Below are 27,874 nucleotides of genomic sequence, written 5' to 3'. Positions count from 1 at the left end.
TTTCCTAATAGTATGTTGGGTGTATTTTGGAGATGTGACCAGAGTAGAGTAATTATTGCATCGTTACCTCCGCGCTGCAGTCATCTTCTCCTCTTCGTTCCCTTGATCAATAACACCGAGCCATTTGTCATAGAGATCAGACAAAAATATACATCCTGGGATATTTCTTAGGAAATACTTGTGGAGATAAAAATAAATATGTATATATATTACAGAAAATATGTATTGGAAATATTACAGAGAAAATATGTAGTTAAAAAATTCAGTTCAGCCCCCACTTCCTTCACAGATACCCAAACTGGGACCCACACGGAGCTTGGCTCTGACTCTCCATTGACTTGCACACGCAGCATCAAGTGCTTGGATATTCTCCCCCTAAATCTTAGAGGCATTAAAGCAGAGCTTAGGCTGTGGTAGAAATGAAGATAAAGCTCCCTTCTATCATCTAGAACTTATTTTCTTTGTGTGCTTTTTTTGCAAAGTACCACAAACTGACAGGGTCTGGCTATAGACCATCCTAAATCCTATTAGCTTCTTGGACAGAAATACGCTTACCCATGTTGCTTGTTTTAGACACAGTGCTAGCTCTTAACTCTAGCAAGAAAAGGCCTGAAACAATCGAAACAGAAACAGGTGGGCTCTTGCACACATATTAGGAAAGAACTAGGTCTTCTCACTCGGGGTATGTGTGCTCCCTGGAAGAAAGCTACTCGCACAATTGCTTCATTCTTCCTTTTCTTAACTGTCTAAAAGTCGAGAGTCTAATAGTAGACTCACTGAGGTCCTGAGGATAGATTCATTTCTAGATTAGGTCCATTCCCAGTTTTTTGACATGATATTATCAAGGCCAAAGTTGCAGAGTCTGTTTCTCCACCAAGATCCATCAACTTCAGGAAGAGAAAACTTTAAAAATGTCTAAGCACTATGCCCACATGTGCATACCCTCTTCCTAGTCGGTGCTTATAACACCGAATCAGGAAGGAACCTCCTAACTCTTTTTTTTTTTAATGATTTTTTTTTTAAAGATTTTATTTATTTATTTATTTAAAAGAGAGAGAGAGAGAAACAGCATGAGAGGGGATAGGGTCAGAGGGAGAATCAGGCTCCCTGCTGAGCCGGGAGCCCGATGTGGGACTCGATCCCAGGACTCCGGGATCATGACCTGAGCCGAAGGCAGTCGCTTAACCAACTGAGCCACCCAGGCACCCGGAACCTCCTAACTCTTGCTAGAAAATCGATTCCATGTGCTCACCTTACAGAGGGCAACACTCATCTTGCTACGTAATGTATCAGCATTCTTCTCCTGTCTCCTGATGCCTATATGTATATTACTACTGGATATCACTATGACCGCAGTGTAGGAGTGGTTACCTAAGTCATTTCTGGACTTTGCTATTGATCACATCTTCGAACATTAACGGGGGACAAGGGAAGACCAAATGTGACTGAGATTCTAAGACTGTAGTCATTACTACGTTAACATAGGGTTGTTCAGAGCTGTTCATAAGTGCCAAGGTGGATGGATTAAATTCTTTCCCTGTTCTATTTCTTTTGGAAACTTTGCCTTCACTAGGAGGGTGGTGAGAATGTTTGCATGGGTAAACAGTGTGTATGTGTCAGTGCGTATTTTGAAATTTATTATCATGACTAGTAGTCATTTCAGTATTAGTATTTTGCATGGCGACTTCAGGAGTGAAGGCAGGGTAGGCGGTGTGTGGTGAAAACAGAAAGAATTTCTAACATATGGGGCTTTTAACTCCTAAAGTAGCTTCCTTAAATTTTGATTTTGTCAAGCGTTTTTCAGCTTGTCAGGTTCTTAATCTATTATGCCCATTATGGTTCTTGAGCAGTCATGATGAAAGACACCAATCATAGCTTCAGTTACTCGTGTGTGGATAATGCTAGAACCTTCCCTACCTTTAAGACGGATGCGACCACATGAACAGATTCGCTGTACAGGTCCACTTTGACCCCAGAATTTAGTTTCTCCTTTAGGACCCTGGTTGATTTTATATTGGGTGATTTGCTGAAGATGCATTCTGTGAGGGACCCTTTTTGATTAATAAGGGAAAGCATATCCTGTAGGAAGAAAAGAAAATTATATCGCATCTCATACCCCAAACGCAGAGCTCAAGCTTGCCTCCGTTTTGAAAGAGGAGGGGAATGCAATGGTACACTGTTTTTGAGCTGAAAGGACTAAAGTCAATTTAGATTGTTTTTTTTTTCAGTGTCTCTCTATATACTTTCTACCCATATATCCATTTTACAGTCATACACTGAAACATTTTAAACACTTCTTTTAAGCAGATTTTCCTTTCCATTGAGTTTCCACTCTTAAATCAAAATTCTCTGCTTCAAGGCCTTTGCACAATCACCGTCCGTTTCCTACTTTACCATTCTTTTCTCATTATTGCCTTACATAGATGCTCTCCGCCAAGTATGGAAGTCTATTTAGGAAATACACATTTCCCATTTGTTTATTTCTCTTTAAGTGAGTGTATACTCCATTCCTACTTGTTCTATTTCTTTCCCTCTTTTAAAGTCAGGCTCAGAAACTCTCTTCCCCTTCTCTGATTACCCTCCCTTCTCATGAGTCTTTCATTGTCTTTTGCTGTATCTTCATGTCCTCTCCCTGCTGTGTAGAATCTTAATAAGGGCTGGACTCAGGGAATAAAATGGATCTGAAGTCTATTATGCTACTTATCTATTGTGTGAGCTGGGGCACATACATCCTGTACTGAGGCTTTTCCGATTCGTTTAAGAAGTGTGGAGGATGATAATCCTAGCTACCCTCTAAATTTGCTGTGATGCAAGGACCTGGGGTAGTAGCTAGCAGGTAACATGCTAGCTAAGATGATACATTTCTTCATAGCTAGCAGAACGTTCCCTACATCCCGTACAGTGCTTGCAGAGACACCGAATACTCAGTCAATGTCCACACTGACAATTCACTACAGCAGTTTGAGATAACACAGGCCAAACTCTGTGGCTTTCATTTGACATATTCTGTTAGGATTAACAGATTCCTATTTGCCAGAGGATGAGTCTATGCTCGTGTCAGATGTTTACAGTTGTTAGACTGAGTAGACTCTGCTGAAGGAGACTTGAGACTCATGTGAGTTCAGGAAGGCAATGAGGGGAGAGTGTGAAGATGAGGTGGACTCTCAGAGACTCACATACACAGAGTCCATTTTGACTGATCTGAACAAGCCTCCGCATGTCTTTGTGGAAACAAGACCCAAGTGGAATGGAGAATGTCTTTTCCTGTTGTATTTGCCTCATGACTCTGCAGGACCGAAATCAGATTCTATTCTTTGAAATAACAGTAACAGAGCTTCTCAGCCAAAGCCAGGGGCTGTCTAATGACTTCTCCATTTGGGAATAGATTTGGATGAGGACACGTGGCCTCTCAGAGTGTCCCCTCCTCAGAAGGGCTATAGAAGACCAAAAGGAGATGACCTACCAGGATTGGGAAGGGCAAGTTGTCTTTATTACACACATCCATGAGGGAAACTCCAAAGAGCTGTCCTGGCTTTGAAGAAGGTGGGGTTGTGCACTGGCTGTCCTGGCTAGTGCTGGAGCCCAGACAACAGGCCCAGTCTCTGAAAAAACCGCTTTTAACTGTCTTCTGCCTGTAATCTAAGGAAGAAGTGAGATTAGTAGTAGTAGTTGTTGTTTTATTTGCTTAACCTTCTTTTTTTTTTTTTCTAAAGATTTTATTTATTTTTTGATAGAGAGCCAGTGAGAGATGGAACACAAGCAGGGGGAGCGGGAGAGGGAAAAGTAGGCTTCCCACCCAGCATGGAGCCTAATGCAGGGCTCAATCCCAGGACACGGGGATCATGACCTGAGCCCAAGGGAGACGCTTAACAACTGAGCCACCCAGCCATCCCGCTTAACCTTATTTTCACCATTCCCATTCTACGGTACATTCACTGCAATGGCTAGAAGAGGGAAACTGAGGCATTTTTTGTGTAGAATTTTCCATGTTTTGAAATTGGCCAATAGCATTCTTATGGTGTTAACAGTTGTTCCCCAGATCCTGCAAACTGATGGTTAAACCTAGAGACTTGATCAGACTTAGTGTCAATGCTTTCAATCCCATCTACTGCCCGTTGTGCTTTATCACGAGGCACTTCACTTGTTGTTTGTTTCCTATTGGTAAGTATGATTAGTGGATTCATCCAGTGTCAGATCTGATTTTAAAAGCTCAAAAGATCTGGTATTCAAATCAAGCTGAGTTTGTTAATCATCTGCTTTCACAGTGAGTCTCCTTCCAGTCTTAAGTTTCCTCTTTGGCTTTCTGAGTGCTCAACTTTTTTTTTTTTTTTTAATTTTATTTATTTATTTGGCAGAGAGAGACAACGAGAGAGGGAACACAAGCAGGGGGGGATTGGGAGAGGGAGAAGCAGACTCCCACTGAGCAGGGAGCCTGATGCAGGGCTAGATCCCAGGACCCTGGGATCATGACCTGAGCTGAAGGCAGACGCTTAACGACTGAGCCACCCAGGTGCCCCTGAGTGCTCATCTTTCTATGATCAAAAGGATCTGCCTCTCATGACATGATCCGCCTGACCCCACTTCTCAGGTGGCCTCTGGTGTCTCTGCTCTGGGCCATCCCCAAGGATGACTCCCTGCATTCAGGGTTCTTGGGAAATAGTCATTACATGCTGGCTATGTGGTAAGATTCCAGGTGACTGTGTTTTCTTGTGATACCCCACCAAGCTACCCAGAGATGACTTTTTTTTTTGTAAATTATGTTTGATATTTACGGAAAAGAGTCTAATCCACAATGAATTGCACCCAATTCCTCACACATACTCAAACATACATGTATATACACCATACCAGTACAAGGCTTGAAAGAAAACATACAAAAAGAAAAACAATGAGAGATTATGAATGCCTGATTTATCCCCAATTTCCAGAGATGATTTTGAATTACCCAACATTCCCTATCAAAGGAATGCAGAAGAAGAGCTTTACAAAGAAAAGGTGATCTGCAGTGAAAAGCTGAGTTGAAAGTTTCTACTGCTCAGCTATGAATGTTTTCCTTATAAGATACCTTAACATTTGCTTATAAAATCTGCTTAAATAACTGAATTCTTTAAAAGTCCACAGAGGAGCCAAGCTGTAGAAGGATAAACAAATGAGCAACATTTCACCAAACACCCATAAACACCTGTCCACTGGGCTTTTCTGGGATGTAGTGAGTGCATCACCGTATCCACTCACGTGGGTGGCAACACTCATGGCACTTGACCAGAGAGACCAGGATCTAAGAACCAGAAGCATCCTGGTTCTGCCACCTAGTTAGATTACTCAAAAATTCTTAAGCTTTGGTTTGCTTAACTTTAACATAAATGCTGCTGCCTACAACTCGTTGAACTAAATGTAATGTACTACTCAGCACAAGGCATGGCTCGTGGCAGCCTTGATAAAAGTAATTTCCTTGCTCAGAAGGCCTCAGGCAGTCTAGACATCAGTCTCTTCCCCCTCCAAAGCAGACATCACTCCCATTCTCTATTTGATTTTGCAACCTCTAGAAGGTAGGCAATCATGAAGGATGGCTACCACTTTACTTAACTAAGGCTCTTTCTTCCTGCTCTGAAATTGATACCGCTACCATTTTAAAAGGAGAGAAGAAAGAAAGCAAACACATTCTTAAATCCAGGAGGAGATTCCTGTACATCAAAATGTATGCATTTGCTGAAGATACGTGTTAATATGTAAGTTGAGTTGTTGTATGCAACCTGGGTTCCCTACTCTTCCCCTAGTTTTATTATTTCTAAAACTACCCAAATATATTCCATTCTTCAGCTTTAATAAGAAGAATGCTCTTAAGAAGAATGTTGTATCCCTTGGTACAAAGCTATATATCTAGCTACTCTATGAGTATACAGAAAATAAGTACACATTGAGTCCTATACTTTCTCCAAGGTATTTTCAGGCTTAGCTGGATGTTTCATAATGTACATTATTTGCTGTTAGAGGTCATGTTGCCTCTATTACTAATAAAAATATATGCTATAGCCATGAAAAATATAGGAATGATTAAACAAGCTAACTTTATGGAAACCTATTCTTTCTTAAACAGTCCTGGCAAGATTTGGGTTAATGTTTCCTAATGCTTGAATTAGGGTATGAATATTAAAAAATAAAATTTTTGAAACTTTGTGCTTATAGAATCACAATCATAACAATAAAATACTTTCTATTTTGGCCCAATACTTCTCAGATGAATAACACATTTTCATCAGAGAAAAAAATATCAATGGGAGAATACTGGAATGGTAGGGAAAAAAATAGCAAGAAGGAAGATGAAAAAGCCCTGACCATAAACATTCAGTCTAGCTCCAGCCTTGACCTGTGTCTGAAGCAGACATGGAAAGTGGGGGCAGAATTGAGACTTGAATTCTAACTGTAAGCCCAAGGCCACTTCAGCCTAAGCCCAGAATAAATCCAATTCAGTTCCATAACTCTTTACTCCACTGGAGTTCTTCCATTCCAGGTGCGTCTAAGCCATGCAGTCATTTGATTCCATCCTGTGATGGCCTGAGATACTAGATAAAACCCTGGAATAGGGAAGACCTGTTTCCAGGCCACAAACAGCTTGTGCTCTAAGAAGACACACAGATGTGTACTCACATAATTATATGTAGAAAGTGTTCTGGGGATACAGAGAAAGGAGCTAACAGTCTACCTAGGAGAATTAAAACAAGCACACAACCTTCCTCGAAGTGAGTTGGGTCCTAAGACCTTTGGGTTTCTCTAAGCTCGATTCTGTGCAGTTTTGGGGTTCTTGCCTCTACTGTTCCTCCCCACCCCCCACAGAGAGAGTGAGCTCTGTGTCCTCAATTTGTGGGCAAGAGTGGAGACATGAGCCAAGAGAAGACACCTGAAGAAAGGGAAGGGGCTCACCTCTCCCTTGCTCATTCTGCGCCGGGTGCCTGGGCTTCAGGATGAACCGGCCTTGCATCTCTGCGAACCCCTGCTCCAGAAGGAGGGACTCCTGGAGGGTGGAAGGAGAGATGGAGTCCTCTGGTGTCTGCGGCAGCAGTGTGGTAGATGGAAGATGGCTCATTTTAATTCCATAGGGATGTTTATGTCCTATATGGAAAAAATATAGATTCAGGCTGATGGTGATGGCTCTGATCAAATCCCCCTTCCCATGAGTGTATGCATCACACTGGTATATGCTGCTATTCTCCTGGGGCTTCTGGCACTCACTCTGTGCCTCCTGAGTGAGCATCATATTCGCTCTTGTTGGAGACACCCTGCAGAAAGCAGGTGCCCAAGGAAAAGATTTTAAAAAGAGAAAAAAAATGTAAAGCATGTTACTTTACTTGGAATACAAAGATTCATCAGTGCATTGCACAATGCTGACTTTCGCTGTGTTTCCATCTGAGAATATTTAAGGCCTTCTAGTTTCTGCCTTGACACTAACGAGATCTGCACATCTTAGGCAAATTACTTGACCCCTCTGAGCCTTACATTCATCCTTTGAAATGCTTGCCCTCACACAAACTTATAAGGATCAGAGTAAATATATTAATATGCATTGGTGGGTAATATTTTTTAAATAATTGAACATATATATTAAGAATTGCTATTCTCTCTCACATAATGTCAGTTGAGCAGATTTTTTTTTCATTTCCTTTTGTCAATTTCTAGAGGCAGAGCTACTCAAGGGCAGTGGGATGGGTTGCCTTTATGCTTTATACTTCCCTCCCACTGCTGCCCTTCCTCCAAGGGGAGTCCTGCCAGGTGATGATCAGAGGGAAGGCTGAACAGTGTTGGGAACCCAGAAGCAAAGTGCAAAACGATGTTTACAGAGTGGAAAACTGCACCCAGAGTCAGTGAGAGTTGCCTGCCAAGTGATTTGTTTTGTTCTTGTATGCTTTAAATTGTTTCCTCTCTATAGAATTCTCAAAGACCCTGTGCTATAGGATATGGATCTCATTTTTTAAGAACAGAATGGAAGTTCTCTTTCTGTCATTTCTGATTTATTATTGAATGTAACTTGGGGAGCTTTTGCTGTTCCTTCTCATCTGTCATAGATGCAGTGTCATTGATGTGTTCACAAGAATCACAGTGACTTCCCTCTTTTAAGGAAAAAGAAGCTTCTACGACAGCAATACAACCAAATCACAAAGATAACCAGGAGATAATCCGCAATTGAGAATTGAGAGCATTGGTAAAAAATGCATTTTGAATGCTGCCAATGGATCATCATGAATGACAGGCTCTCCGGATTCCTTAGAGCTGCCTTGGTGTGTGAAGCTGCTCAAAGTCTAAAAAGTTATCATCTATATTGTTTTACCTAAATTAATGCACTTTATTAAAATAAATATATTTAAGTATTTGACTTTTTTCCTTTTTGTGGTTGGCCGACTTTTACAGAGATGTCAATATTAATATGAAACATGAAATGGTGGGGGGGATTTTTTTCCTCAGCTATGCCCTTGGTGACTCTCTGTATTCTAAGACTGGGAATATACATTTCGTAGAAAGAAATTGGTTATTTAGATTTCTAGATCACTTGAAAATATTCTTTAGATAACTTGAAAAAGAGTAATAGCCTCACGGGATTATTTTCTTTTTAAGATTTTATTTATTTATTTGTCAGAGAGAGAGAGAGAGCACAAGCAGGGGGAGCGGCAGGCCAAGGGAGAAGCAGCTCCCCACTGAGCAAGGAGCCCAGGACCCTGGGATCATGACCTGAGCCAAAGGCAGACACTTAACTGAGCCACCCAGGCATCCCGCCTCACAGGATTATTAAAAAGATTTTGAAAAACGCATGTAAGAAGGAATGCTCTAAGATTTCTAGCAGAAATCATTGTCACCATTACCATACATTACTATACTTCAAGGTCTGCTACAGATCCTCTCTTTTTTCTCTTGTTTTTTAATCCTTCTATTTTTGGTAAGCACTGAACAATTTTGCTAATCCAAAGATTTTTTTTTAGAGGACTTGTGCTAATAACTATTTTAGGAGAGGTGTAATCTGTTTATCAATAACCTTAAGAACAGTGATGGAAAAAGCCTGAGAAACAACAAAGTGCAGGTAGTTTAGTCAGTGAAGACTTGAGGAGTTTAAATGTGATTATCTCATTCTCTTTATGATGCTGAGAAAACTTCTGGGCACAGAGCAGGTGTTAAATACATACCTATACCTGGATTCAGAGACATGATTGGATTTTAGCGGATTCTCACAAAATAGAGGCTATTTAGTTGTTAGGAACTGGAATTCAAGACTGGAATATGAAAAATAAATGTATGGGAAAAAAAAATTCCAATTCTATGCTTTCATACCTAAGTGAGTAAATAAGTAAGTAAACAATAAACAAAAAAATTTTTAAGACAGCTCCGTTTGTCAGGTAAAATGAAGTAGAAACGAAAAATTTACATTTCTCTCCCTAACTAGACCTTAAGCTGATGAATGAAGAGATGTCCTCAGTGCCTGGGAACAAGTAAGCACCTGGTAATTCTTTAATAAACGTGAGAGTGAATATTGCATGTGATTTTCACTTTTAAGGGTATTTAAGCTGAAGACAGAACAACCATTACTTTGAGATGTAGAGTTACAATTTTGAACCTAATCAATCCCATCTTAGATTTTCCCTGACACTTACCAGTGAGTGGGTGTGGGGACGCTTCCTTGCCAGCACTCACCCACAGCTGGTAGTCTTTCTCAGAGCCCTTGGAAACAAAAAGAACTATGCATCATAACAAATCTTTCACAGTACTTGAAGAACACATTTCCTTTGCATTTCTCTGTTTCCAGAAAGAAAGAATTGGGGCCAGTATAAATGCCATTTGGTCCATGGAGGTAGCTACAGTACTTGTTAACTTGTTCCCTCATAGCCTCCAGTGGACCGTCCCAGGTTCTTGTCATTTTTGATAAAGGCCAGGAAACCACAGTACAATCAGCCCCTCACGGTGTGGGTGGCCCATGGCCTAAGAAATCACAGTTGTGCCCCTTCGCTAAGGAGGAAACTTCTAATCTCAGAGTCCTGCCTTCCGCTGTCTCTAGATTCCTTGGATAATGCTGGCTTTTGCCGCCAAATGTCCCTGCCCTGACATGCATATTGTCCAGAGAGCCATATACCCTGCTATGACTATTCCTGAGCAAAGTAACTTGAAAGGCATCAATAGTTCCGCAGCCCTGGGCAAAAGGAGACAAACGCCCAAGAGGCCTTGAGGAGTTAGTGGACTGAAGTCAGCCACTGGCTTTGGTGCAGGCAAGCCCCACTTCAGGGAGAGAAAGAACAAGGACTCTAACCTAGACAACATATCAGATGCAGAAAACAATTACTCCCAGCAGAATTACCGCCCAGTAAACCTGGAAGTCCTACTTGAAACAAACACATCTAAATTATAAAGATCGCTGAACTATTTTAGAGAGTCTTCCAGGAGACTAAAGCAAAAAATGTTTGACATGGAGTTGTTGGTGATAGGTACTATGCTTGACCTGGACTCCTGATTAAAAATCATGGTCTTGCCCTTATGAAGAAAGGTCATAGGTATGGACACAGACACACACACAGACACACGCAGACACACAGACACACACACATAGCTAAATCTGCTCAAAATTGTATTGCAAATAACTCGTGAGAGCTAGTAAGGTAGGGTAGGGTTTGGAAATGCTATGCTGGAATCCCTTAAATCAGGCATACATAAAGCCAAATAACCCCAATTCTTCATTAAAACAGAAATTCTTTGTGTGGTGAGATTGATCACTTTATGCAAAGGAAAATCACAAACATGAAATAAAATGAGCTTCATCATTAATCAATCTCCTCAACTTCATCCCTAAAACCACTCACTCTCTGTCTAAGACTTAATTCCTATTTAGGGTATATATATCATACAGGTTAGAAATCAATGTAGATATGTGCTTTACTCAGTACATATAAATTCAATTTTATTTCAGATATATTATTAAATTTTGTTTGTACAGAAATCATTGATTTCTTATGCTAAATTCCAGTTGCCCTGAATTTTTAAGGGGCTTTATTATACCATTGGGTCAGACAGAATTTAAGTAAGAATCTTGTAATTATGTCATGTCATAATAGCAAGACATTTTTGCATTTATAGAGGATTTTATATAAGAAGCTGTGCTTTACAAGTGCTCCCTTCAGTTCTGTCCATCTGACTATCACTCTCCCTCTCTTTTCCCTTAGAAAACCTCATCCTCAAATATGTCCATGTCTTTCATCAAAAAAAAAAAAAAAATCCAGCAACTCACACCAGCGCCATCAAAACATAAAGGAACAGGCCGTTAAAACCAAAACAAGATGAAAGTGATATGTACGCAACTGCCCCCAGATCATGGTCTTATTCAGAACTTGTCCTCTTTACCAGTTCATAAGGGGTGTGAGCCGCCTCATCCCAAGGAACTGCATCAAGAGGAGGTAGCTTCTAGCCATGTGGTCTTTATGTCAAAATGTACAACAAAACATATAATTTAGGATTCATCTAACTGGGATTGAGTCCTTGGGTGATGACCAGGGTAAACAGGGATGGGGAGGAATCAGGAATGAAGACACAGAAAGAAGAGTCCAATAGAGGAGGAAATATTTAGAAACTTAGAAATATTTTATTGTCTGTGTATAAAATATATACAATAAACTGCATGTTGTTATTAGCACTCTAAAATTATAGCCCAATTTTATGCTATGATTTTGAATTCGCAGAAAATTTAAAATGGGAAGACAAGAAGAGCACCCATGTATAGGCTAATAATATAGCTTTGCTGCCTTCAATTTCTAAATCTGGGGGACAAAATATGACTATGATATGTATAATAATCAGCTGTCTTATAACGGGAGGTACACAACACACACACACACACACACACACAAATCTCAAAAGTCAAAGATGGTTTTTAAATTAAAAATAGTTTGCAAGGGAACTTACAGTTATTCCTAGCATTGGTAGTGACATGTTGATAATGTCATTCACTGTGTCTGAATTTGTTACTGTTACAGTTACAGACTGTAAAAAAGAAATGAGAAAAATTGCTATAAATTTTTAAAAATTTAAAGCAGGTGACCAAATAATTATTGTCAAATTATTATCCATACTCTAAAGGCAAAGCTTGTTTTCAGTTAATGACAAAGTAAAGCATATGTAGAGCACACACCCTTGATTACAATATTTTCATTTCTTTACATAACATGAGGCTAGTAGGAAACATTTCAGTGAAACATATATTTCCCTTCAAGGATTTGTGGCTTACAAAATATAGCAGCTTAAGCAAGAAAGAGAAAAACAGAATTCCACGAGGGGACATGAATTGACCCTCAGCTCCATAAGGCTATTCCCAAAATAGAGAGGGGAGATAGTTTAAAAAGGAGGAGCTAGATACTTTTCTCTCTTCGCAATTACATACTCAGTTTCAGCAAAATCAGAATAAGAACCGTCTGTGACAGACATTTTTTTAAAAAAAAAACAAACTACTATTTAGTCAATACTTTCTTTGTGTCATCATGGTTACTAAGATTTCCATTGTTGAAATCTGTTGAGACAAATAAAACCAATGAGTCTAGGAAATGAGACTGAAAATTTTAGAAGTTTATATTCCATTCGCAACTCTGACAGTGAGTAGTTACTTATAATATCTCTCTATCACACCTTATATTGAGAAACTGCTCCATACAACAAGGAAAACAGTTATTGAAAATTATCTGAAAGGGATGGATAGGAATCTGAGATGATATCGATAAAAGTACCCGAATTCCAAAAGACATTTTAAAAGAGGACAATATGTAACCAACCACGCATACACTTTTTATAACATTATTAGGCAATGAGGCCTGTGTTCTTTGAGAAACAGTGCATGAAGAAGACAAGCAACAGAAGTGGACACTCACAGTCCTTAAAAATATTAAAAACAAAGTTAAAAGAAACTTGTTCTTTCATTGTATTTTTCTTCTTATGAATTGAAATGCAATTGCTTGATATGACAGATGGCCCAAAAGTTGCTTGATAATCGAACTTGTATAAACAAAAGTGTTCATTGATTTCAAACTACTTGAGCTTTAAGGATTATAAAAAAAAGTGTTCAGAACCTAGCAGTAGGACTCAGAGCACCCAAACTCAAGGATATCCTATGTTAAATTGTCTAGGAGGGGCTTCCTATGTTAAATTGTCTAGAGGATTCAAGACTGGGTCTTAGCTTGAAATTTAGTTAGAAGTAATGGCTCTGCTATTTTTTTTAAGATGTCTGAAAGCCTTTCAGTACAACTTAAAAAGTTTCCCACAAATTTTTTTTTTTTTTAAGATTTTTGTTTATTTATTTGTCAGAGAGAGAGCACAAGCAGGGGGAGCCACAGGCAGAGAAGACAGAGGGAGAAGCAGGCTCCCCTCTGAGCAGGGAGCCTGATGCAAGACTCCATCCCAGGACCCTGGGATCATAACCTGAGTCGAAGGCAGATGCATAACTGACTGAGCCACCCAGGCATCCCTCCCATGAAATCTTTTTAAAGAAAAAAAAATCTCTTTTGAAATACTAATAATCACTTTTTAATTTATCTGGTCTGCAAGATAATGGTTTTCATGGTATAAGGAACATACTATGTTCAAAATAGTAATTCCAGAGATGTATGTATATTTTCCTGCATGTTGTAGGTTCTCCAAAACAGATAAATTCCAGTAGATAGAGCTCTCTGTAAACAAATGACTTCAGAAAAATAAGCTGCTTTTTGAAATAATTTAAAAGAAAAAGAAATGTTACTTTTTTTTATATGAGTCAAAGTGTTACTTAATATATGAAGAACAAGGAATATGTGATCAATTCTCAAGAGCTGAAGCCAACCCTGAGATGATCTAGATGTTCAGACTGTTAGCCAAAAACAGCTATTACAATAATGCTCAATGATACAAATGAAAATATGCTCACAATAAACGAAAGAGGCATCTTAGCATAGAAACTAAAAATATTTAAAAACAGAAATTTTTTATCTGAAAAATATCTTAAAGAAAAAATTTACTGACTAGGCTACATTGCATAATGGAGATGACAAAAAGAAGTCAGTGATTTGAAAATAGATAATAGAAATTATCCTGTCTGAAGAAGAAAAGGGGAAAAAAAGATTGAAAAAATTAAGAGTCTGAGGGATCTATGAACAATATGAAAGGGTCTAATATACATATAACTGGACTCTCAGGAGGAGAGGAGAGAGAAAATGGGGAAGAAAATATTTGAGGTAATCATGATCAAAATTTCCCAAATTTGGTGAAATTAAATTTATAAATTCAAGAAGTTCAGAATATGCCAAATAGGACAGATTCAAAGAAAACCATGCTTTGATACTTCATAGCCACACTGCTAAAAACCAAAAATAAAGAGAAACTCTTGAAAGCAGCTAGAGAAAAATGACAAATCACCTACAGGGGATTAACGTTTGATTGATCACAGACTACTCATCAGAAAGCACAAAGACAAAAAGACAGTGGAACATCTTTAAAGAGCTGAAAGGAAAAAGTTTGCGAACAAAATTCTACATCCCTCAAAATATCCTTCAAGAGTGAGTGTGAAATAAAGCCATATTCAGATAAGAGAAATTAAGAAAATCTGTTTGCACCAGGTCTGCACAAGAAATGCTAAGGATCATCTCTCTAGGATGAAATGAAAACAGTGTTAGAGGGAAACTTGGATGTTCAGGAACAAGTGAAGAACATTAGAAATGCTTATTTTGTGTAAATTATACATAAATAAAGTTGATTTTTAAAGATTTCAAGGTAATTTTCCATGGAAAATTCTGAGTGTAACCCACTGCCACAGCTGAAATCAAAGCAGGCAGAGACAAGAGTGTGCTCTGCTGCTAGAGAACCCTCTGGCCTTATCTCCTTCATGCAATGCATCTACCTGGTGCTTAGAAACCAATCAAAATATTTGCATGGCTTTTGCTTTGGCCAGGAATAACTACCCCTTTTTCCACCTTCAAATACTATTTTGTGTGACCTAGAGCTACTGTAAAGTATAACAGGAAAAAAAAAATGTCACTTAAAGATACCCAAAGTATCTTGTTCATCATTGCAAATGTCTTGGCTACTGCACTACAATTTCAGAAATCAAATTTTATACCAAGAATGGGCAACTGGTTTGATTTTTTTTCCCCCAACAGCCAAAAGAAAATGAGATAGAAATATGCTGATCCCTTAAAAGTGTCATCCCTCTGAGCTCAATTCAACCCTGATATTCCTTGGATCAAAAGACCTTTCAAAACCCCTCTGCAGTTGATATAACTACTAAGTGAAATACCTGACCCTTGAGTAGATCCTGTACTGGAAAGGAGACATTATTGAGGTCAACTGACAAAATGGGAACATGGAAGGCAGAGTAAAGTATTACACCGATGTTAAATTTACTAAAGGTGATAACTGTGTGATGGTGATATAAGAGGATATCTTTATTCTTGGGAAATACCTAGGTTTAAGGATAAAGGGCCATGGCATTTGTATGACCCTCAAAAATAAGTATAACATACACATAATAGGGACAGAGAAAGAAAATAAATGATAAAGCAAGTGGAGTAAAATGTTACTAATAGCTGAATCTAGGTAAAGGGTGCATGGGGTGTTTTTTGTTTTATTTTTATACCTACAACTTTTCTGTGAGTTTACAGTTATACCAAATAAAGCGTCAATGGGGGGAGGGTGGAGAACTGTGGAAACAATCCAAACCATTCTGTACATAAGTAGTAACCATTGGGAAAAAATGTTTACTTCTAGTAGGAAATACCTGCATGTGAAAATCACCTTATTACAAGCCAGTGTTGTTGCTATTAGAAAGAACCAGGGAAATATTATGGATATTTAACATGCAATATTCTTTCCATGCTTAAGTACTGTGGCATGGATTCCTCTCACTTCATATTACCTAGGATTCACTCTTTATGTATACAAAGACACGTGTAGACAGGAAAATACATTTTCCCACATGGTACTTTTCTAAATACTCTCTCTCTTCTTATCTCTTGCTCTCTCCTTCCTACCTCCCCATCTCTCCCTCCCTCCCTCTCTCTATCTCCATCTCCATCTCTTTCATTCTATCTGAATCAGGAACATGGAATTTAATTTTTGGTCTTAAAAACACTTACACAGGCACAGTTCTTGATGTCCTCAGTGAAGATTCTGAGAGGAATGCTTTTGGGCTGGTCCTTCTCTTTGGCCAGATTGATGTACCTAATCAAATTCAATAATAACCCCAAATAGAGTAGGATGAATTAGCTATTAGCTTACTTTCAAATTGATCTATGTGGCTAAAATTTTCAACATACTCTGTTATTTTTAAATGCATGTAAATAAACTCAGCAACATCAAATTATGGGTTGGAAGAAAACATGCAAAACTATTTCAGGAAAGTAAGACATGACTCAGAAAACAACAGGTTGCTCTTGTCATGTAAGATGTGAGTAGCGGATCCAGTCATCAAAGCTTTCCTGCCTAGACTGGAGGGCCCAGCACCTTCAAGGGTAGGAATGAGAAGGTGCTTTGAGCATCACTCAGGAGAGTAAATTGCACTTAAGAAAATTTAATATGTATCTTTTGAGAATAATGTTAGCTCCAATCATTAGGTCTGAGAGAAGGGGAAGATGAGAGTGATAACCAGAATTTCATCAAAAATAAGCAATATGTGCATGTAAATAAGAGCAGATTATTTGCAGTAGCAGCCAGGGTACATCTAAATAAGAAATTATTTGAGGATAGTCTAACAATTTCTACTAAGTAGGGGAAGCATAGTGTGTGGGGGCACTGCTTTGAAGAGATTTATTCTTTTCTCATGGGTTAAAGATGTATAATATGTATAGTGACAAGATACCTTTGAAGGAAAGAATGCCATTTTTCCTTTTGTTCCGAAGAACTGCAATTTAAAAAAAATGGGAAGAAAAAATTAAGATACATACAATACTTATACTAGCAAAATAAGATCACCATTCCAGAAAAAAAATAGCAGCAGCCAGTTGTTAAGGATGTGGATGCATGTGTTAATATCATACTGTCCTCATAGTTGCGCTTTGGAGGGACCCCACTCTTTTATGAGCGTATTAAAGCAATGGGAAGTAGATCCTAAAGTGGGAGAAAAGTTGGTTTTGAATCTGAACACTTAATTGTAACTATGTGATGCAAGCTATGTGATCATGGGCACTTTGCTTCACTGCGCTGATCTTCAGTTTCCAGAACTGGAAAAGGGTTAATTATACCCCGAGTGTTCCTGCAGCTGCAAGTGCTATTCAGATATAAAGAACATTATTATTCAAATTAAATCATACTTAAGGAATTTGGCATTTGGATGGAACTATCTTGGCCCAGAAACAAGAATAGCTTTTTAGGAAGAAACACCTGTAATATTTTTATTTCTTTATACACATAGCAGATTGGAATGTGTTAAATTAGTTTCTAGAAAACATTCTTCGTTACTGTGATCCTCTGAGCAAGATCGATCCAGCTAGTGCTAAACTACTAAAGGTTAGTCTTTTCTCAACTAAAGTTTTCACAGCATTTAGTACCCAAAGTTGCGAATGTTTTAAGCCTCATGCATACATGGCCTTACCACTTACTAGCGTTTTTTTACCGTGGTAAACTACACAAAATAAAATTGACCATTAGTGACCTTTAGTACATTCACAGTTTTGTGCAACTACCGTGACTGTTTAGTTCTGGAACATTTTTTCACCCAAAAGCAAACCTGTGTCCACGAAGCAGTCACTCTTCCTTCCTTCCTGTTTCTAGCTCCTGTACCATATTTTGTGTATTTGTTGATAAACACTTGGGTTGTTTCTACTTTTGTTTGTTTGTTTGTTTTTTGGCTATTGTCGACAATGCTGCTATGAACGTTTGTGTATCAATTTTTGTGTGGACCTACGTTTCTCTTGGGTATCTATCTGGGGGTGGCATTGCTGGGTCGTATAGTAATTCTGTTTGACTTACTGAGGAACCATCAAACTGTCCACAGTGGCTGCCACATTTTATACTCCTCCCAGCAACACTGCTCCCCAACCCCTCCATCGCTGTTTCAGGATTTGTCCCATCTGGAAAATGGAACGCCCACTTAGCGTCCCAGCCTGCCTATGCGCATGGACACAGCTTCTAGTTAGCCATGCTGATCTGCAGAACAGTAATAACCACAAATAGCAAAAGCACTAGGTGCCAGGAATTGTTATAAATGCCTTCTATATGTTTACACAGCTTTTTAACTAATATAACATGTATAAGCCTGGCTTCCACATTTTCCTGCTTGTTAGGGAAAAAAAGTCTCTTGGAAACTCCCCTGTCAAAGACTTTATACATTCCCAATTGAAACTGTTTCCTTCCATTTGCAACATGGAGAAGACAGGAAGCAAGAGGAACTGAGAATCTTTACAGAAATGCGTCGTGGAAAAGAAGACATGCGGAGAGCATATAAATACATATTTCTTCCCAATAAGCTTTGAAAATTTCTCCTTAAGTCAACGCTGCATTATAGGGCTTAATAAATTAACAACTTGTAAACATTTTCGTTGTCTTCCCTTTGTGATGACGTGGGACATTTTGGTGGAGTGGGGTGAGGAGAAGAAAGAAGGGTGTTAAGTGCATGTGATGAACACTCATTGTGCAAAACAAGAATGAGACTTGGGGTGTGGTTGTTTCAAACAGCAGATGTAAGTGTTGCACCACCCCTGTAAACTCAGGAGTGTCTGCTCAGGATGTCCGGGGTAGAGAGTCACATTCCCCATCCTCGTGTCAGCCTAAGAATGTGTCTTGCACAACTAACCTCTACTCAATGCAATCATACTTTTGTTTTAGATGGTCACCTCTCTAGAGACACCAACTAAGATAATCAGTACACAGCAATTCAGGCAACCTCATATTCAATGACATGATTAATTTATTTGTATAATTCCATACTATTTTTAAAGGAATGACCTTGGGAGTATAAGAGCAATTTTTCAAATTTAATTGGACTCTTTAATAGTACTTGCTCAAGAAAAATATGCCAGTGATTTAGAAACACACATACCCCCTGGGAATTAGGGGGCAGGATATTGGAGAGGGGTTCTAGAACCTCACTCTCTTGATTCTCCTTCCATATGCCTAAAACACCCAATTCCTCAAGTGGCTCCTAGAGCCCATGGGAAAAACCACTGATCAAAACCAAAAGAAATTACTCCAATAGTTCCCACTCTATGTTATCTACTTGCTCCCATTTGTACATACCTTTTGGGGGGAAGTACAAGGCAAATGAGTGTCATTATGGGAAGTCAAAAAGGGAGTCACTGGCTTGACATATAATCAGATTAAAATGTTTTTCTTTTTATCCCATGTAAATACAAGACCAAACGGTCGGTCTTACCCGAAGGTGGCCACAAAGGTCACCGTGGGCCAGCCCAGGATAAAGGACCTCCCAGCACAGATGTTGGCATCCTCCACTCTGTCCATACAGTTGGCAGTCCACATGGTGTTCAGTGGTATTTTCTTTTTTATCTTAAGTTTTTTCTTATACCTAGAAAGATACCCAAACAAGACCTCTGTTAGTTTGTTTCATAAATCTTATGGGAACAGCTGTGCTCATCAGAGACCAGTTCTCACTGCTCCAGGGCACAGCATGCCTCCCTTGTCTCTATTACCCTCTGTGCCCAGCACAGCAAATGGTGACATGACCTTTACAAAGTGTGTGTTGAGCGAAGTCTGGCCCTAGGAAGGCCCTGAAAACACTTCCTCAAATGGCAGCAAGTGGCCATTTTTCTGAATGTTGAGTGTTGAGTAAAGACTATATATTCCAGAGCTTTTTAAGAAAACCATTAATTCATTTATTATTGTTAGAATTTGTTTCTTATTATATATAGTTTTATGGTTATTATTATAGTTAATTATTCATTTATGACTTGCTTACTTCAAAAAGTATTTGAGGGGCTGAACAAAGCTACCTGATACACGATTTATAAAAATAGTCATACAATTTTTTGCTTAAGAGACACAAACCAGGGGGCGTGCCTGAGTGGCTCAGGCGGTTAAGCATCCAACTCTTGGTTTCGGCTCAGGTGGTGATCTCAGGGTCTTGAGATCGAGTCCCCATGTAAGGCTCCCCTCTCAGTGGGGAGTCTGCTTCCCCTCTCCCTTTGCCCCTCCCCCCGCTCACGCTCATTCTCTCTAAAATAAATAAATACATAAATAAATCTTCAAAAAAAAGAGAGAGAGAGAGACAAACCAAGAACAAAAAATAAACTTGGATCAGAAAGATTTTTTTGGGGGGGGGGGATCAGAAAGATTTAAAAGTTATTTTCAACCTTAATTTTAAAAAAAAATACTTTCTAGCCTTTAAAGCATAGGTTATTTTCAATTTCCCTTCTTAAAATTTTATCCATATCATTTTCCCTTAGATTATGGCTAAAACTGAAAAACTGTTAGCCTACAGATTGAGCCCAATTTAAAAATCATCAATCCATCCATCAATCAATCCCAGATCAGCGGTCAGGAGGTCTTATATGTGAGTGATGGATACTTCCCATTTCTCTGAGGAGTCAGAAGGTGATCAACTTTGTCAGTGGTGAAATTGCTTTTTGACAATTTCTGCCTAATCTTCTTTGATCTCTAACATGAAAACCACCATATTGATTGATTTGGTTAATTCACAACTTTAACTCTCAGGTGGGCTTGGGATTTAAATAGTTATAAGCCCTCTGAGGGATGCTTAGGGAACTTGGACACACCACTCTGGAACTCCTTACTATTCAGAAACACATGTGGAAACACTAAACTAAAATGAGATCAAAGACACCTCATGTGCAAAAATCCCTGTGACTCCAGTGATTCATGGAACAATTAAAGCTAAGACTCTCCAATGGGTTTTATGAAATAAAAATAATTTTGCTGGACGCACACTTGAAGGATAATCTAGATTCAAAGTTTATGACACAATGAATAAAGTCATCGGATAAAATCATTATCAGATATCAGATGTCTGATTATCAGATAAAATCATTTTTCTAGATAGTAACTCCAAAGGCATTGTCAGGGTAAAAATATATGGCTAATGGGAAAGATAGACATATATCTGTTGGTTTTTAAGATTTTTTTTTTTTTTCTAATGTAGGTATCTGTGTGTATACAGACACCCAAGGTACTGTGTGGGAACTTCCAAATACATTGACCTGGAAAAAGGCATTTCAGTAATTCTCTCCTTAGTTCAAGAAAGCACCAAGATTATCTACTCCAAACCAAGGAGTTATCCCAAAGCCCAGAGCATGGTTTCGACTGTCCTATCACATTTGGAGCACTTATCATATGCCAAGCACTGTTCTAAATATTTTATAAATACAAATATAAAAAATGTAATCCTCAAACAACTACACTAGGTGGTCTTTATTAGCTCCATTTTACAAATAAGGAAACTCACAGAAAGGTCAACTAAATTGCCAAAGGCAAGAGAGTTTGAACCCAGACAGCCTAACTCATGAGCCCATGTTTGTAACCACTTGGCCTCTGTGGGTGCTGACCTATCGTTCCATGAACTACCCTTCTCATGTTTCCTACCCTCACTCAGCCTCACTTCGGTCCCCAGAGCCATCAGGCTTTCTCATTGGATTATCTGGGGAGTGAGAGGATAAATCTCAAGACATTATATTAACAAAGCTGGTTACTAGCTTGGAAATATTTAAAGTTTATTACAACAAAGCTTCATACTTCAGTGGATTCTTCTAGGGTCTTACTGCATTTCTTCACTCTCAATCACTGACCCAACTGGATTATCTCAGTAGAAATTAGAAAGTATTAATCTAATGTAAACTGACTTGAGGAGAAGAAAGAGGAGGAGAAAGAACTGTGGTTTTTATTTCTAAAAATAGTCCTTTATTATATTTGTATTAACATGATGGATATCACTCTTGCTTTCTGCTACCTCAACCTTTATACCAGAAGGGAAGCCCCAGTGCACTGTGGAAATTTACAGGATTCTAGGGGGATTTCCCCTGTTCTAAGATAGGGGTATCCTTTTACAGATGTTGGGAGTGGGGGTCCTGTTATATTCTGTAAGTAATTCTTTGTAATTTCACGGATAATGAGTTAATAGTCATCTTCATCTTTTGACCTAATTTAAATTCATTTTTTGTTTCATTTTATATTCTTTAATAACTACATATGAGGGATGTGATGTCTAAAGAACTAAGTTCAGTCCCTTCCTTTTTGTAAATTCTTCATGGGCCTCTACTAGTATTAATATCTTAATATTTATCAAGCAGATACTGTTCTTAAAAATAAAGTAATAATTTTCTTTGAAAAATAACTTATTTAGTATTCTAATGAATATCAAAAGTAATAAGGAAGGTTCCATCTGACCTCAATTCTTGAGAAATTTCTGAAGGCGTATGAAAAGAATCCCCAAACAATTTTCACTATTATTAACATCTTGTACGACTAGAGAAATATAATTTCTTTGTGAAGAAACAAACATTTAAATTCCTTTTATTATTACACACAAACTAAAATTCACTAATTTTGACAGAATACAGAGGTAGCAATTAGTCAACTACTTACCCAATTTGTGTTAATTTCTATAGCGTCAACCTAAAGATGAGAGTTTCCAGCTGAAGCCTGCAGGTGAGCTGAGGTAAAACAGAACCTGGGTCACCCCAACCCCTTCTTATGGCTAATTGGAAAACGTAGGCCCTAAATTCAGATGATTAATTTGAACAGATTGATTCAGGACATAACACAATCCTCCAAGAACAAGGATGACAGGGATGAAACAAGGTTGTTAATGCAGGAGCTATTTCTTTTTAGTTGTTTCCTTCTAGAAAAAAAAAATGTAAACTTGTCCAATATTCACAGTGATCATAAATATACCCAAATGTTTACTATGGGAATGTTCTCATGGTCGTTTTCTAAAAACTGGCAAAAACTTGTACGCGGCCACAGCATGAAGTGCTGCTCGTGACTGCTAGGGACAGAATTGTGTCCCCTCCCCCACTGCTCCCCACAGTCTTACCGTGAAGCCCTCTCTGCCAATATGACCATGTTTGAAGAGAGAGCTTTTAAGCGGTAACTAAGTGTAAATGGGGCCATCAGGGTAAGGGCTTAATCCAGTAGGATTGGTGCCCTTGTAAGAAGAGGGAGAGAGAGCTCTGTGTGTGTGTGTGTACATGCAGGCGCTGAGGAAACCCCACAGGGCATAGGCGAGAGGGCAGCCATCTGCACGCAGAAAGACAGCTCTCGCGGGAACCTGACCCTGATGGTGTCCCGAACTTGGACTTCCAAAAATCTGTGTTCTCTCTCTGTCAAGGGCCTTGGTTTTAGAAGCCAAATTCAAGTGCCTGAGATCACTTACATTTTCTAATATTCCAAATGGATGTAAAAAGTATATAAGATAATCTTTCAGGAGCTGAGTCTCTTAAAGAGAACATTATTAAATACATTGATGTAGATTTTGTCACATCATAAAAACCCTTGCGTAGACACAAAGACCTATCTCAAAAGCAATATGTGAAGAGGAAAAATGTTGCACTTCTTTTGTAATAGTGAACCAATCAAAATAAAAAATTCAGCTCTTAAAAGGATGCAGTTCTCTCATGGGGAAAGAACACTGCCTTTATATAAAATCTTTTCAGCAGAACACCGTAGGTTCTGTAAAACCCGCTGAGAGGTAAGCAGTATCCAGGACAATAAATGGCTCTAGTAAGAAAAGAAAGGTCTTCTCCTCTCCCTAAGTGCTATAATAATTACAAAGATGAAAACAAAGTGAAGGACAACCTGTTCCCCTTATAAATCGAATGGGAGTGGTCTGCAAGGTCCCAAGGAGCAGGAAAGGAGTTTGCTGTTTGTTAGCGTGTCTCGGGCTGAGCATGCAAGAGTAGGTGTGGCATGGTGTGGCAGGAAGAGTGTGGCCTTGGGATGAAGGCAGGCCTGGCTTGGAGTCTCTCCCACCATTTCCCTGTGGATGACAGGTCCATTCCTGAGACTTCCTCCATCCCCACTTTCATTTCTGCAGTCGGTGGATGGTAACAATACTGGCCTTGGAGGGCTGTGGGGAAATTACACGAGGAATCTGTAATGCTCCTCGTGTGGTCCCCAGCATGCATCCCACACATTTTAGTCTCCTGTACTCACCTTGGTTAAATAAAGGGAATGGTAACTAGTCTGCTTTTTTAAAAATAATGATGTGGCCCTCTATCAGGAGGAGCAGAGTGCGTCATACGGACCTCATGCCAGGACCTGGACAGTCTTTTTCTCTCTGTCCTCCTCATGACATCACCACCTCCAAGGCTACATCTGTAGGCAATATCACTCATCTCAAATATATTTTACTATTTCTGTCTTTGCCTCTGATTTTTTTTTTTTTTTTTTTTTTGGACAGCTACACTACCTTCATTTCTCAGTTCACTAAGCATTCTGACCTATTTCTTACCAGATACCAAGCAGATTGGAGTTGTTTACTCAACATAAAGGAAAGGTTGATTTCAATAATGAGAGAGAATCTAGGTGTTCATGGAATGTTGTATGAAATTCAGAAAAATAGAAATAATAGAAACAGCAGCACCACACGTAGAGTAAAAGCCTGTACTTTGAAAGAAACGGACCTAATTTCAAATGTAGACTCTACTCATCACTAATATGGTGACCTGGGCAAAACCTTCAGACCTCTGATTTTCAGAGGTCTTCTCTAAAATAAAAATAATCCCATCTCACAGGGTAGTTGTAAGGTTGGAGAAGATTGCATACATGAAGTTCTTAGCATAACACCTGTCATGTAGTAAGCCCCTGATAAATTATCATTAATGTCACTCAGATTGAGTACAGCATTTTGCCAAATTAGTACTTGCATGGCTTACTAATGGCATGGCATAACTGGGAGCTGGTGAGGGCAGCAAAATAAAGGGGGCGTAGTTTTTTTCTGGTGACTAAAAAGCTTCTTGATATTTGGTTGGTTGGAATAGTCTTTGTCTTTCATGATGTTTTGTGAATAATGAAAACAGAGACAGAGCAAGTAAACAGCTGACCTCCCATCCACCTGCTTTTGGACATTTATTGAGCAATCATCAGGTTCCAGGCTGGCTATCAGTTACCTTTGTGTTCAGGGTTGAGAGGAAAGTGCACGCAGTTAGTTCTGTCTCCAGCATATATTCCCAATCTGTCTGCTGCCTCCTTCCTTTTTACTGCACTCCTATCCTGGAGCCCTTGAGAGCAGGCATCAGGACTACTGCCTCCCCTAACCAGTCTCCCTGCTCCCACTCTTGCTCAACCATCCATCCATTACCTACCAACAGTCAGAAAAATTTGCGAGAGCTATAAATCAGATTCAGTCAGTCCTAGTTAAAAATGCTTTGGCAAAATATTTCCACTTTTCACCATGGCCTGTGAAGACCGTGTGTGACTGGACCCCGAGCGCAGTTTCACATCTGATCGCATGCCCCATGCTTTCGGCTCCCATCAAATCAGCCTTCCTGAGCCCCTCCCCCCAGGGGTCAGGTTGCACCCACGTAGCCTGCCGGTCCCTCAGCCTAGAAGGTTCAGGCACCTTGTCTAGGACTGTGGCTGCTTCTCATCCCATAGATCGAGTTTCAGTGCTGCCACCTAGGAGAGGCCCTCCTGGACTACCCCTCTCTCATACATTCCCATCATCTCCACACGGCCCCCTGCCTACTTTCTATCAGAAGCACTAATCACAATCTATAATTACCCCTCTTATTTTTGTCATTTGTAAGTTCCAGGCAAGAGACACACTGCTTGTCACATTCTCTATTGTATTCTCTGCAGGCGGGGGGGTGGGGGGGAGGGGGGTATGGCACAAAACAAGACCTCCATAAGTACTTGTTGAATGAATGAAGGATCCAAACATGGGCAAAAACAAAAGAAAAAAAATGTCATGTCTTCTTATGGTAAGGGTTAATGGAAATGTAACTTCGTGATCATCACAAGGGCACGTTGCTTAGTATACATACTTGGTATCGGACACCAGCAAGAAATCGCTGAATAAGAAGAGGTGCCGCTTCTGCCTCCTCCAGCCTCTCTTGAGCTCGACGGGGCCGTGGATAAGCAGGGTATGGGCGGCACCCCCAGATGATGTAGTGCTTTTGCTGCAGGCATCCACCTCAACAGAAGAGCTCTTCCTGCAACCCACCAAACACCACGGAGCAGCTAGTTACTAGTCAAATATACAATAGAGTTTTATGCTAAATGTCAAGGTTCGCATAACACTAAAATTTAGTCTCAACCCCGAAAGCAGAGCTCCAGAGCTCACATTCAGGGATCGCTGAGTTATAGAAAGCTATTGAAAGACATGAGGTCGGACGTCTGGGTGGCTCAGTCGGTTAAGCATCTGCCTTCAGCTCAGGTCATGATCCCAGGGTCCTGGGATCGAGTCCCACGTCGGGCTCCCTGCTCAGCGGGGAGCCTGCTTCTCCCTCTGCCTCTACCCCTCCACCCTGTTTGAGCTCTCTCTCTCTCTCTCTCACATGCTCTCTTTCTCAAATAAATAAACAAAATATTTTAAAAAAGGAGAGAGAGATGAGGTCACTTGGTGAATTGATGCAGATGGAGAACAGTTTCAAGGACAAAGCCCTTGGGCATGCCAACACTTAGACGTGGGGTGGAGAAAGCAGCAAAGCTAATCATGAGCTTTTAGGAAGGGGAGGATCAAGAGGTAGAGTGTATTACAAGAAGGCAAACAAACAACAACAACAAACAGGACAATTGGTGGCCTAATATAAAACAAAATGATACGGTGTGTGTGTGAAGAATTAATTACAATTTGCTTTCATGTTAAGATAAAAATGAAGACAACTGAAGATTCTGGAAATTTACTTATCTAAATCTACCTAAATCTTATCTAAATCAATATTCAAACTTGGGGGAAAAATTCTCAAAGATCGGCAAAAATACTGGAAACATCAAAAAGTTTCTAAACACAAGAGTTTAGCTATTACTTGGCTGAGCTCTGACTGAGCGCTGATAGGACTTTCTGGTCATCATAGGTAAAACAGCTAAATTGAACAGAATGCAAAAGTTCTTTCATAAATAGGACAGATATTTTCATAGACCTGGGAAAATTCTCTCTCGTGGAGCCAAGAAAGTGTCTCCTCCGAGAATGTAAACCCTGCTCTCTTCAGCTCAGCAGCACTGAATCTTACGAACCTGAGTAGCCTTTCACGAAGCTGGTGCTGAAGTTACTCATTAGTGTACACGTATTAGAAGAAACAAAAGAGAACAACACTTCCTGTTATTGTCAGTCTGTTTTGAGGCTCAAAAATAGTATATCAAAAGACTACCTTCTGCAGTGAAGCCTTGAATGACCACCTATAAGTTCTGCATACTTTCTGAATGATGTGAACATCCTTTTGTCTTCAGTTCTCAGGACTGAAAATCAAGTGAGTCTACAGCACTAGGCAGAGTACTGTAAAATGCTTGAAGCCTGAGGATTCCATAGTAACCTGAGATCACTACCATTATGATGTCACGGATCTAAGGCTCATGTCGTAACTGCCAAACTGACATACTTGTTTCCCTGATTTGGCCTGCACGTTTTGATTTTTTAAAAGTAATCTTTTTTATTTTGAGATAACTATAGATTCATATGTATCTGTAAGAAATAATACAGAGAGATTACATCAATTTTCTACAGATAGAGACTTCCAGACACTTCCATCACCACAAGGATCCTTCCTATTACCCTTTTACAACCACACAAACTTCCTTCCACCTCCCCCACCTCTTTAATCCCTGGCAATCACGAATCTGTTCTCCATGTGTATAATTTTGACATTTCAAGAATGGTATACAGAGGGGATCATATAGTATGTAACATTTTTGTGATTTGCTTTTTTCCACTCAACATAACGGGAGAGTCATCCGGATTGCCACAGGTGCTCACAGTTCATTTCTCTGTGTC

General features: G+C 39.4%; 1 protein-coding gene across 1 annotated transcript; it reads right to left on the bottom strand.

Moving 5' to 3' along the window:
- Positions 1-9: 9 nt before the first annotated feature.
- LOC135363156 (rho GTPase-activating protein 20-like) lies at positions 10-27,160 on the bottom strand. Its single transcript, XM_064583845.1, has 11 exons — positions 27,121-27,160; positions 25,929-26,124; positions 19,349-19,498; positions 16,838-16,879; positions 16,116-16,200; positions 11,929-12,006; positions 9,636-9,702; positions 6,922-7,110; positions 3,464-3,639; positions 1,918-2,079; positions 10-177 (listed from the first exon to the last, which is right to left on the bottom strand). Exons 1-11 carry the CDS (start codon positions 27,158-27,160, stop codon positions 64-66), a joined length of 1,299 nt encoding a protein of 432 aa, XP_064439915.1. The 3' UTR covers positions 10-63.
- Positions 27,161-27,874: the final 714 nt, after the last annotated feature.

This window comes from Mirounga angustirostris, unplaced genomic scaffold (genome assembly GCF_029215605.1).
Source record: "Mirounga angustirostris isolate CCGP_5_RB_7025 unplaced genomic scaffold, mMirAng1.0.hap1 SCAF_36, whole genome shotgun sequence".
Taxonomy (NCBI): domain Eukaryota; kingdom Metazoa; phylum Chordata; class Mammalia; order Carnivora; family Phocidae; genus Mirounga; species Mirounga angustirostris.
The sequence above is the reverse complement of the archived record's forward strand: the minus strand, read 5'-3'. Positions and strand labels throughout refer to the sequence as shown.